This window comes from Cibotium barometz, chromosome 26, assembly GCF_041138505.1.
Source record: "Cibotium barometz isolate CiBa-2024 chromosome 26, ASM4113850v1, whole genome shotgun sequence".
Taxonomy (NCBI): domain Eukaryota; kingdom Viridiplantae; phylum Streptophyta; class Polypodiopsida; order Cyatheales; family Cibotiaceae; genus Cibotium; species Cibotium barometz.
The window spans coordinates 43,304,401-43,317,711 of NC_141071.1; the positions used below are offsets into that span (position 1 = coordinate 43,304,401).

The 13,311-nt window shown below is 41.1% G+C and overlaps 1 protein-coding gene and 2 pseudogenes across 1 annotated transcript; all 3 read left to right on the plus strand.

The window, feature by feature from the left end:
- Nucleotides 1-403: 403 nt before the first annotated feature.
- LOC147623998 (phytepsin pseudogene) lies at nt 404-1,339 on the plus strand (annotated as a pseudogene).
- Nucleotides 1,340-1,401: 62 nt separating this feature from the next.
- LOC147623999 (pentatricopeptide repeat-containing protein DOT4, chloroplastic-like) lies at nt 1,402-3,571 on the plus strand. The gene is made up of 3 exons (XM_086820837.1): nt 1,402-1,518; nt 2,444-2,926; nt 2,978-3,571. Exons 1-3 carry the CDS (start codon nt 1,402-1,404, stop codon nt 3,569-3,571), a joined length of 1,194 nt encoding a protein of 397 aa, XP_086676963.1.
- A 1,988-nt stretch (nt 3,572-5,559) lies between these two features.
- LOC147624000 (phytepsin pseudogene) lies at nt 5,560-6,269 on the plus strand (annotated as a pseudogene).
- Nucleotides 6,270-13,311: the final 7,042 nt, after the last annotated feature.

Here is a 13,311-nt window from a genome sequence, read left to right on the forward strand (position 1 = left end):
AGATCAGCTCATATATGTGCGCGACCGCTTGATATGTGTGGGCACGTCAAAATACAATGGGCACTGAAGGTTGTGGTTGAGAATGTGTGAAAGCAAGGGCAATAAAGATAAAGGGGGCCATGTGCCATGGGTATTGGTATGTAAGGGAATGTTGAGGAGGCAGGCCTTAGAATAAAATAAAATTAATGATAATCGTGGCCACAAAAAGAATGGCCATGTGGGAGCTTCACGTGGCTGCCAGCTCGCTATCCAGAAGGTGACGAAGAAGTTGGTGGGAGTTGGCTGCTAAGGAAGGGGGATTGCCTTACAGAGAGGCGGCAGGTAACCAGGGAACAGGGCCTCCTCGTTGAGGAGGAGAGCCCTGTGTGTTTTGTGTGGGCGCTGCAGCAGATGTGCGCAGCTGTTGCAGGAACACGGGAGGAGTTTTGAGACCTTGAGGTGACTGGTCAGAAATTCATGGAGGCAACAAAAGAGCCGGGGTTGACCTTTGTGCTTGCAAAGTTTGATGGCATATTTGGGCTTGGATTCAAGGAAATTGCAGTGGATGATGTCACTCCTGTTTGGTACAATATGCTGGACCAGGAGCTTGTTTCCGAGCCTGTGTTCTCATTTTGGTTGAACAGAAATGCTGATGATGACACGGGAGGGGAATTGATATTTGGAGGGATGGATGCCAATCATTACATTGGGGAACATACCTATGTTCCAGTCACTCGCAAGGGTTATTGGCAGTTTGACATGGAAGATTTCCTCATTGATGGGGAGACCACAGGTTTCTGTGCTGGTGGCTGTGCGGCTATTGCAGACTCGGGAACTTCTTTGATGGCTGGTCCAACGGGAATAGTAACAGCCATCAATGAGGCGATTGGTGCAACAGGATTAATGAGCTGGGAGTGCAAGGCTATTGTGAGCCAGTATAGTGATACTATCATTGAAATGCTTCTACAACAAATGAGCCCACTGAAAATATGTACACAAATTGGAATGTGCTCCCACATGAAGCAGTTCAGCTCAAATCTAGCAAGTGTGGTCGATGGAGCCCGTGAAGGTGCCCATGGTTTCAGAGCTACTGGGAGGCTCATAGAGGCTAAAATACCATAGGTGTTGTGTTTTGGTGACTTATGTGCACTACTTGTCTCTGGTCTTCACAAAACTCTTTTCCAAAATAATATACTATATGATTGCATTGATGAGGCCATGTGTTGGTGACCTGGTAAGCTTGTACCCATTTGTTTAAATTGAAAAGCTTCTGCTGAGTTATATGTTGTGTCTCTTTACTGGGATTTTGGATGTAACTCTCACAGCCAGACACCCAGTGTGTTCCCGGCTAGACCGCACACGTCATGACATCTTTTGGTGAACCCGACGTGAAACAGCTGGGGTGAGAGTAGAAGGGGAATCATGGGTGATCAACAGGAGCAACAAGGATTTCGTCCGGACGTGAACACCATGCAGATGTTTCAGGCGTTTGTGCTCTACATGCAACAGCAACAGGCAGTCGAAAGAAGGCTAGGTGAAGTGGGAAAACAAAGGTAATGTTATCTGATTTGAATGCTGGATGAAAAACGATATGATATCTGGAATGTATGGATACATGCAAGATGACATACAAATCAAGATGATGCTTGAGGAAAATTAGAGCAAATAGATACACAATCAGGGCTTTCTGAAAGGCAGGTACAAAAAATGAAGGATTATACTATAATGATGCTATAACTTAGCTGCTTGGAGAACTTCTAAAGCATGACAAGGATGCAAAGGAGGTAGCAGACAAAGCAAAGAAGGCTATAGGGGCCTATGACACTGATGCATTTCTCGAAAAGAGAGAGCCAGGAGCTTATAGGACTTGTAGTCTTCCATAATAAAACTATTAGGGAAGAAGAAGGATTACAAGGACTTATGACACTTGTTCACCTCAGGAGAAGGGGGTGGCAAGGAGCTTGTATAGACTTGTAGTTCTCTCTCAGAACTGTAGAATGGCAACAAGGGCTTGTGACACTCATCCTTCTCGACAGCTGAGGAAGGAGAGGAGCTTGCAATGACTTGATCCATTCTTGCCACTTCAAGGGCCTATGACACTCATCTATTCCAATAACCAAGGATAGAGAGGAGCTTGTAGTGACTTGAAGCTAACCCTTTGTCTCAAGGGCTTACGACACTCGACCTTTCTGATAGCTGAGGAAGGTGAGGAGCTTGTATTGACTTGAGGTCTTCCCTACAAGTTGCAAAACAGATAGAATGCTCAAGAACTCATGAATGCCGGAAAGGTGGACACTTCTTTGTACTCTGATTGTCAGGGTATCTGAAAGAAACTCTTTGAAAAGCAGAGCTAAATGTATGCAATGATGATCTGGATGAATGGTTTGACATAGAGAAAGCCCAAAACATCAGAAAGATATGGATTTCCCAAGCGTCATCCTGATTAAATGGAATGCCAATGCAGAATGCTGTAGAATTGAATGTTCATGGGACTTTAGGTAAGGGCCAAGAAATACACGGTGAGATTGTGCAAAAGGGATTGGGAAGAGGTCTTTCTGTTGGCAACAGTTTAATCGGCATGTATTCAAAATGTGGCTCCCTTGTGGAAGCACGAGAGGTTTTTGATGAGATGCTGGTTCAAAATGTTGTATCGTGGACTGCGTCAATTGCAGGATATGTTGAACTTGGGCTTGGTGAAGAAGCATTGAGTTGTTTTGATCAGATGCAATTGGACGGCATGTCTCCTAATGCTGCTACATTTCATTGCAGCTTAAAAACTTGTGGCAGCATAGGGTTCATATGCAAAGGGAGGGAGGTATATGCTGATATTGTTAAACAGGGTTTTGAAATGGAAAGCTCGATTTGTAGTGCTTTAGTGGATATGCATGCAAAATGCAGCTCAGTTGCTGAAATGCAGGAAGTTTTTAACAACTTGCCTGTTCAAGATGTAAACTCTTGAAATGCATTGATTGCACTGTATGCTGATTACGGTCTTCAGGACAAAGTGCTTGACTGTTTGGAACAAATGCAAGTGGAGGGAGTGTCACCTGACATTGCCACCCTAGTGTGCAGCCTGAAAGCATGTGGGAGCATAGGAGCCACAGAGAAGGGTCAAGAGGTAAACAGCCGGATTGTTAAACAAGGCTTTGAAAGCGATTCTTATGTTGGGAACACATTGGTTTACATGTATGGTAAATGTGGCCTTCCTGAGGAAGCGTGGAAGATTTTTATCAGTACACCAGAGAAAGATGTGATTTCTTGGAATGGGATGATTTCAGCATACACTTGTAGTATACAAAGCATGGATGCTCTCAAGCTTTTCAAGAAGATGTGCCAGAGAGGAGTAAGACCAAGCAAAGCCACCTTCACCAGCATGCTCGATGCATGTGCTAACCTGGGCACTCCATCAGAAGCTCATAAGATACATTTTTGCATTGTAAATGAGGGTTTAGAATTGGATCCCATGCTAGGAAATGCCCTTATTAGTGTATATGGTTTATGCAATAGCCTGAAGGATGTACGGGTGATGTTCGATAAGATTGTTAAGCATGATACAGTCACATGGAATGCCATGCTTGGAGCTTATGTATAGCATGGGAATGGCAACGATGCACTTATCCTTTTTCGCCAAATGATTTTCGAAGGAGTGATGTCAAACAGTGTCACGTTCATTAGCATTTTCCCTGTTTGCGCTTGCCTCAAAAGACTGCTGATTGAAGGGAGGCAGTTGCATGCCTGCACTCTGGTGGTGGGCAATGGGCTTCTGTCAGAGATGGTGGTGCAGAATGCTCTTCTGAACATGTATAGCAAGTGTGATAGTTGTTTGGAAGCACATAACATATTTGTCAACATGGGCTGGCACGGAAACCTAGCTGTCTCATGAATGGATGAGTTACAACTTGCCAGTGTCACTTGCGATCCAAATTCTTGTGGGAGCAGATGAGTAGGGCAAGGAAATGCAAGCCGAAGGGATTGCTGATCAACAACATATTGTAGGATGCACTCATAGTCATGTACACCAAATGACCAGATGCCATTTATATGCCAAATGCAGTGTGCAGTATGTATGCTTAATGCGGGGGTGTAGCATAAGATGTGGTGCAGATGCTGTCCGTATGCCAGACATGGTGTAGATGCAGTATGCATGCTGCAGCAGCATAATATATGTTTGGCTCAAATGCCTTGGTTCCAATAAAGTGGTGATATGCTTGGAATGTGATGGTGAATATGAGTGCCAAATTGTGGTGAACAGGTCGTAGCCTTATTGGACACGGTGATCACAAGAAACTGCTACACAACGCGTGAGGAGGGAGCACTAAAGAGCTTCTTGATCTGCAGTGTAGGAGCTTCAAAAAGCCCATCAATCTGTGCTTTATTAAGCAATGCAATCAATCAATTATGGCGGCATGGCATTGGTAGACATGTATGTCCAATGTGCTGCACTTGATCAAGTTTTGAGGCTTGGAAATAGTCATGTGGACTGCACTAAAATAGCAAGTTTTGCTTAATTCTAACATGATGGGGAGCATTCATTGTCTCAGAAAGGATGCAACTTGGCCTCCTAATCCAATATCCTTTTCTTGCATTGTGAAAGTTGGTGGAAGCTTAAAGTTAATAAACCAATAGAGATCATGCTTAGAACAGCTGGTTTTTATTCCTCCGTTCTTTCCCACCTTCAAGGTCAATGAATATGCCCACGACGTGCTCCAATATGGATTACACAATACAGATTACTCTACTTACAAGTTAAGGATATGGCCTGGATGCATGGACATTGTTCATAATATAGATGGCACCCCCAGGGTACATGTATCCTATTGCAGGGCAACATTAGCAAGAGCCTTGATGGGACTGTTCCCAGGATGAGAATGTGGGTTCAGAGGATGAAAAAGCTGAAGATAACGTGCCAAAATTTGATAAAGATGAAGGCAAATCAGTATAAATTTGAATGAAGATTAGCCTATATAGCAACTTGGTGGCACATATCGGAGGATGTGCAGGTTTAGAGGGGGTCAATGTCGTGCTGTGGCACGTCCATGTAGTGAAAGAAGCTCACAGACCATCCCATATGAACTCAGATGCATGGGCAGAAAAAAGTAAAAAGGGTTAAGGCTACCTTTGCTTTGGTGTTCAGCTTGTTACAAGCCTGTCTGGAGTAAGGTTCACTGGAGGTGAGATCAGCTCGTATATGTGCGCGACCGCTTGATATGTGTGGGCACGTCAAAATACAATGGGCACTGAAGGTTGTGGTTGAGAATGTGTGAAAGCAAGGGCAATAAAGATAAAGGGGGCCATGTGCCATGGGTATTGGTATGTAAGGGAATGTTGAGGAGGCAGGCCTTAGAATAAAATAAAATTAATGATAATCGTGGCCACAAAAAGAATGGCCATGTGGGAGCTTCACGTGGCTGCCAGCTCGCTATCCAGAAGGTGACGAAGAAGTTGGTGGGAGTTGGCTGCTAAGGAAGGGGGATTGCCTTACAGAGAGGCGGCAGGTAACCAGGGAACAGGGCCTCCTCGTTGAGGAGGAGAGCCCTGTGTGTTTTGTGTGGGCGCTGCAGCAGATGTGCGTAGCTGTTGCAGGAACACGGGAGGAGTTTTGAGACCTTGAGGTGACTGGTCAGAAATTCATGGAGGCAACAAAAGAGCCGGGGTTGACCTTTGTGCTTGCAAAGTTTGATGGCATATTTGGGCTTGGATTCAAGGAAATCGCAGTGGATGATGTCACTCCTGTTTGGTACAATATGCTGGACCAGGAGCTTGTTTCCGAGCCTGTGTTCTCATTTTGGTTGAACAGAAATGCTGATGATGACACGGGAGGGGAATTGATATTTGGAGGGATGGATGCCAATCATTACATTGGGGAACATACCTATGTTCCAGTCACTCGCAAGGGTTATTGGCAGTTTGACATGGGAGATTTCCTCATTGATGGGGAGACCACAGGTTTCTGTGCTGGTGGCTGTGCGGCTATTGCAGACTCGGGAACTTCTTTGATGGCTGGTCCAACGGGAATAGTAACAGCCATCAATGAGGCGATTGGTGCAACAGGATTAATGAGCTGGGAGTGCAAGGCTATTGTGAGCCAGTATAGTGATACTATCATTGAAATGCTTCTACAACAGATGAGCCCACTGAAAATATGTACACAAATTGGAATGTGCTCCCACATGAAGCAGTTCAGCTCAAATCTAGCAAGTGTGGTCGATGGAGCCCGTGAAGGTGCCCATGGTTTCAGAGCTACTGGGAGGCTCATAGAGGCTAAAATACCATAGGTGTTGTGTTTTGGTGACTTATGTGCACTACTTGTCTCTGGTCTTCACAAAACTCTTTTCCAAAATAATATACTATATGATTGCATTGATGAGGCCATGTGTTGGTGACCTGGTAAGCTTGTACCCATTTGTTTAAATTGAAAAGCTTCTGCTGAGTTATATGTTGTGTCTCTTTACTGGGATTTTGGATGTAACTCTCACAGCCAGACACCCAGTGTGTTCCCGGCTAGACCGCACACGTCATGACAGCGTGCGTCGAGGAAGATATTGGAACAGAGTTGGAGTTGTTTTCTGAAATCGAGCATGGATCTGGTTGATTGACCTTGCTGGTCTTCAATGGATGAGTCCATGGCTCCTTATATGGATCTGTTGGTTGATCTTGCTGATCTTCAACGAGAGTCCATCTTGTTAAGTGATTATATTGCCAAGTATTATGGGCTAGGAACTATCGAAACGGCTCCTGAGCGTTCTAGTTGCCAATGATGCCATAGATACTCTGATGAAGGAATGATGGGAAATTAAGAATCAATTGGATAAATTGGAAGATGGTGATCAATGATACTATGGTTTTATTAAAGGATTGTTTTAAATTGGTTGAATCTGGTTGAAAAAGGCAATTTCATATTGGGTGTGTGAGTGGTGTGACTAGTTTTATTTTGCATGAACATCCGGCTAGGGGGCCTTGGAACTCTTTTCCTTGGTACCCGGGACAAAACCTAACCAAATTTTTAATTGGATCCCATCACTACAGTGGTTGGGCGGTTGGCTAACCCATGGGATTGGATGGGGTTAGGCTGGACTGATGGATCCGTAAATCGAGACTCAAACTTTTGTTTTTACGATAGAAAAAAAAAATAAATCCCGGACAGAAACTGTTCTATGGATAGGAATCAACGGCTGTGCCTCTTGAATGGGAAAAAAAGCGTTGATCCCAATGATCCAAGTGCAAGTTTCTTCCTTGAACTGACTAAGTATCTTATAGATGTAATCGGATCATCTCGATCAGAAATGATCTTGACTACGTTAGAGTAAAAAGTTATCCTGGTGGAATCGCCCGTGCTTTCCGGTAAAGGAAGTTTTTCCGGGTTCGGTTTTGGAACAACCGACGGATTAGTCTCTTATCCGGATATCCGTGGGTGAGGCCCCGAGTGTGGGACCCCTGTCCCGCGCGAGAAGTGCTACTTCCGCTGCCAGTACCCCGAATCGCGTGGGACCCCTGTCCCGCGCGAGAAGTGCTACTTCCGCTGCCAGTACCCCGAATCCGTTGCTCGGTGGGAACAGGGATCTTACAGTTGGTATCAGAGCCATTGGTTTATAAAGATCAACTGAGAAGACAAATATGTCAAAAAAAAATTATCAAGAAACACCAAAAGGTTATAATTGTGTGATATAATTCATACAATTTGATATTCAAACTGAAATTCATAATTTGGTTATCGGTTCTTCAGATGGAAGTACCGCAATTATATAGAATCCCTGACTTGCTTGAGGCCTAGACATGATAGTATTTACCTTATAATTCCAAGGGCCGTGACTACGCGTATATACCGAGAGTATACTGCAGCTCTTTACTGACAGTATATACGAGTAAATCTAAGACTTGAAATTATAAGCGTTAATGCTATCCAGATGATGATTTCGAATGTGATTGATATGATTTTTAATTCTGTTTGAGAATTGATGAATTGATTTGGATTCTGATTGAAAATGCTGATTGAAAAAAAAATGTTGATTTTTAAAAATTAGTTGAAATATAATGAAACCACAATGAGGGGGAATGGGACGAGTCCCTGTGATGATATTCATAACTAGAATGATGATAACGAATTCAGCAAATCACTATGAGATTAGTGGATTGTGCTGTCAGATTGCTACTGTTAATACTTGACCGGTAGATCAAGTTAAGGGATGTCAAATTGAGAACTTACTTGACTGAAATTTCCGTGGGGAGGAATGTTCCGAAGGAAACTTTTCGGTCTAATGGACCTTTATCATGTTAAAGATATGAATGATATGATCTGAATGAATTGTTATTTAATGATGAGTTCTATATAAGGGATATTTATCCCAGTGTTCTGTTGGGTTGACCAGAATATAAGGAACCCAGAATAAAATTGGATCTTAAGAAAAAGAGCTGTCCTCTACCTTGCGAGATGAGGACATCTCGCTCTTTTTAAGTGGGGTAGAATGTAAGATTCCTCCCCAACCTTCGAGGTATACTACGGAGTAAGAATCTTCCTTTCTGATCTTATAATTATTCCCTCTCTAAAATAAAAGAAAAATTCTGTTTAAAAAAGGAAGACCCTTTTCCTAGAATACTTCTCAGGAGTCACGGCTGCTTTTCCTAGAATACTTCTCAGGAGTCACGGCTGTTTTAAGGATTTAGAACAATGAGTAGAAGTGAGAATCGGTGTTTTGGATACCAAGGTTTTGGTTTTCATTCGAGTACGGCCCAAAAGAAGTTCTTTATCTCTTGGGAAGTATAAGAAGTTATCCCCCAGATATTGTGATCCTTATATCTGAATTCAATGAAAGTAGGTGACTTAGCCTACAAGTTTCTTTTATCTCCTCATCTCAAAATTCTTAATGCCTTCTATAGAAAAATGTGTCAAACACAAATCATGGAAAGACGGTAAAACTTCAGTGGCAAGTTACCGTTGGCTTCTAGGTTACGCTAGCTCCTTCCTTTATATAAGTCGTAACTTTTACTTGTAACTCACAGTAATCTTACTCCCATCAATCTCCTTTCTTTCTTAATCTCCTTCATGGCTTGGCAACAGGAATTAGTTTTATCCCTGATGATTTCTCACCTTCAAGTCGCAAGAGAGTCTGTGAAGAAAGACTTTATAGAACAGTATGAGCGCTCACTTTTTCCTCACCTAGGAACTTCTATAGCGCAGACCAAATGGCGGACCTATCAAAACATAACTAGGGTAACACCCTGGGGTCAGCAGCACTTTCGTAACAATGTCCGCTTGGCCATGGTTATTGAAGCTTTGGGTTTGGGTCCTCGATACTACTGCGTTATGAGATCAAGACATCTTGGGTTTTCTGAGCGGGTCTTCTTATTGGCGTGTTTTCTTCCTCATGAGAAGATATGCCTTTACCCCGTTTTTGGCTTGCCTCTCAGAGGTCCTTTTGTTAGATCACCTCATACCACTGAGATAGGTGCGGCAATAACCAGCAGAATCATTCCCATAGATGAGTTACCCTATACTTGTGCAACTTGTGAGGACTGCTTTTGTGACCATATGATGGACGGGCTTATGGAAGTGTAAAGAGTTTCTCTATCTTTACTGTATAAGTTCCGTGAATGAATAAAGTTTAAATCTTGTTCTTATTTTGAATCTTGCTCCCTTTAAGACTTTTCTTGGTGGTTAATCTTGATTAAAATTTTTCTCTAAGTCTCATATTCGTGCATCTTGCAAAATTATTCCAAGTTGCGAGATGAGGACATCTCGCGTTTTTTAAGTGGGGTAGAATGTAAGATTCCTCCCCCAACCCCTTTTTGATGTCTAGTATATTTCCCTGCTCAAATATAAGAGATCTTGTTTGTGGCTGTTTTAACCTAGAGAGAGAAAATATTCTAGAGAGAGAATATTCAGATTTTGAATATTTTTGGATAGAAAAATATCTCTTATAATTCAGATGAGTTCCCCTGAAACAGAAATTTAAAAAGAATTTTCCAATGTGCAATTGGAATTAATTGGAAATAGGTATAAAGAACCTTAGCCTAAGGGTCTAGATTTTCAGAAATCTTTAGACTATGGTCCAATTAAGGTTCCTATGGGCCAATAGCATCAATCCATGTGTAGGGAGGAGATAAATCCAAATTGTAAAAAGAAAATACCCAAAAATGAGTAAATGCTCACATGAGGTGAAGAGTTGAAAATGTACAAGGTTTATTAGTAAAAAACTATGAGCAATATTAAAATGATTCCATTATGACACATATGTAAGGAAGGGGAGTTCTTTAAAGGAGGTGCATATTTCCCTTAAATGATTTTATTATGACACATATGTAAGGAAGGGGAGTCCCTTAAATGCTCACATAAGATGAAGAGTTAAAAATGTACAAGGTTTATTAGTTTAAAAAAAACACATATGTAAGGAAGGGGAGTTCTTTAAAGGAGGTGCATATTTCACATAAGATGAAGAGTTGAAAATGTACAAGGTTTATTAGTAAAAAAAAAACTATGACACATATGTAAGGAAGGAGAGCTCTTTAAAGGAGGTGCATATTTCACATGCTTGAATGAGTTTTAAACTCATAAAAATTGAGATATTTTATCTCTCCTCTCTCCTAATTCAAGTCTAGTTCCAAAAAGTTAACTTAACTGACCTAAAAATAGTCAAAAAGTGACCAAACTGACTTGGAAAATTCTAGAATCAGTTTGTTTGGTTAGGAGCTCAAATTTTCCTATAAATAGAAGCCTTCCCTTGTTGAAAAAAAAATATAGTGTCTTATGCTTTGTCACTCTACTCCACCTAAGCCAAAATATATAGTGTCTTATGCTTTGTCACTCTACTCCACCTAAGCCAAAATATATAGTGTCTTATGCTTTGTCACTCTACTCCACCTAAGCCAAAATATATAGAGTCTTATGCTTTGTTACTCTACTCCACCTAAGCCAAAATATATAGTCTCTTATGCTTTGTTACTCTACTCCACCTAAGCCAAAATATATAGTCTCTTATGCTTTGTTACTCTACTCCACCTAAGCTAAAATATATAGTGTCTTATGCCTTGTTACTCTACTCTACCTAAGCCAAGAACTGTGAATTCTTTAATAATTCACTAGTTTTTGATACTTCTCTCTTTCTTCAATCCCCATTGGTGGCTCCATCAACATACTAAACCAATTGATTGGTTGGGGGCCTCTACCGTGAATAAAGAATCAAGCAAATCATAAGGTAAGTATATTGAATTTTGATCTTTTCTATAATTTCTCAATGATTCTCTCTTCTCAACCCCTCTCAAGCTTGAGAAGCTTAATTGGTATGGTTTTTTTAAATGCTATTGAAGTTAATTGGTGAATAGTAGGGAAGAGTTACATAATTTAATAAATGCTATAGAAGCTAATTTCCATTTATGTTTAAATTCAAATGGTTTTTAAGTAATTTCTCTCTCTCTCTCAAGAAATGGTCATACTCATGACCCATTCTCAATCCAAATGAAGCTTTTCATAAAGCTTTTCCTTAATCCAAGATTAAGCTATGCTTGAGGCCAAATTAATGGCTTTTTGCTATGCTTTTAGTTTATGCACATTGATGATTCAATCCATTATGGATTGATGATCCAATTAGAGACCATTCTAATTGTTTTCTTAATGATCCAATTAGAGACCATTATGGATTGATGATCCAATTAGAGACCATTCTAATTGTTTTCTTAATAATCTAATTAGAGACCATTATGGATTGATGATCCAATTAGAGACCATTCTAATTATTTCTTTAATAATGAGCTTTATCCCTTAGAAAAAAAAAATTGAGATTTATCAGTCATAGTAGCGGAGCTATGGCAAAATTTTTATAGAAATTACGCATAAAATAAATTCATTCAAAGCATAAAAAGAGGACTTCCTACCATATTCTAGGAACTATCATCCTAGATTAATTAAAAGAATTTTATTATGCATGGAGATGTGGATGTTGCATGTAGATGTAGATGTATGGATGTGAGTGTGAATGTGGAGGTAGATGTATGCATGGGACGTGGATGTATGCATGTAGAAATAGATGTGTAGATGAGGATGTAAATGGAGATGTGGATGGATGCATGTAGATGTAGAGGTATAGATGTAGATGTGAATGGAGATGTGGATGTATACATGTAGATGTAGATGTATAGATGTAGATGTGGATGTGGAGGTGGATGGATGCATGTAGATGTAGATGTATAGATATAGATGGGAATGGAGATGTGGATGTATACATGTAGATGTAGATGTATAGATGTAGATGTGGATGTGGAGGTGGATGGATGCCTGTAGATGTAGATGTATAGATGTAAATGGGAATGGAGATATGGATGTATGCATGTAGATGTAGTTGTGAATGGAGATGTATATGTATACATGTAGATGTAGATGTATAGATGTAGATGTGGATGTGGATGGGGATGTATGCATGTAGATGTAGGTGTATAGACGTAGATGTGGATGTAGAGGTGGATGTATGCATGTAGATGTGAATGTACGCATATAGTTGTGGATGTATGGATGTGAATATACGATTGTGATGTGAGGGAATCTGAAGTGATGAGATGGAAATGATGTGATGGGATGAGTGTACATATAAATGGAATATGGAATAAGTAATGTAGATTGAGGAGGGATAATGTGGAAAAATGAAAGTTAAAATAGAAATTGTATTGTAAACTGTTTGTAAATGCTGTTTGTAAATGCTGTCTGTAAATGATTGTTTTATGTCAAGAATGCTGGGGGGAGCATTTTGACCGTCTTGTGATTAAGGTCGTGATGAGAAAGTTGCAACTGCTGACGGGGAGTCAATGAAGGACGTCTCGCGTAGCAAGGTCGGCGGAGGTCTTGACCAGCCTCGGTGCGATTAAAATGGTGAGCTTCCGGTACGGTGGATGAGGGGCCAAGGAAGCGGCCTATGCGTGAAGCGCTAGGTTACCTGCGAAGGATCCTAGAGGGTGCTGACCATACGGTGCTCGGGCTCTGGGTTGCCTAGGATACCCACGCGTGCGTCGAGGAAGATATTGGAACAGAGTTGGAGTTGTTTTCTGAAATCGAGCATGGATCTGGTTGATTGACCTTGCTGGTCTTCAATGGATGAGTCCATGGCTCCTTATATGGATCTGTTGGTTGATCTTGCTGATCTTCAACGAGAGTCCATCTTGTTAAGTGATTATATTGCCAAGTATTATGGGCTAGGAACTATCGAAACGGCTCCTGAGCGTTCTAGTTGCCAATGATGCCATAGATACTCTGATGAAGGAATGATGGGAAATTAAGAATCAATTGGATAAATTGGAAGATGGTGATCAATGATACTATGGTTTTATTAAAGGATTGTTTTAAATTGGTTG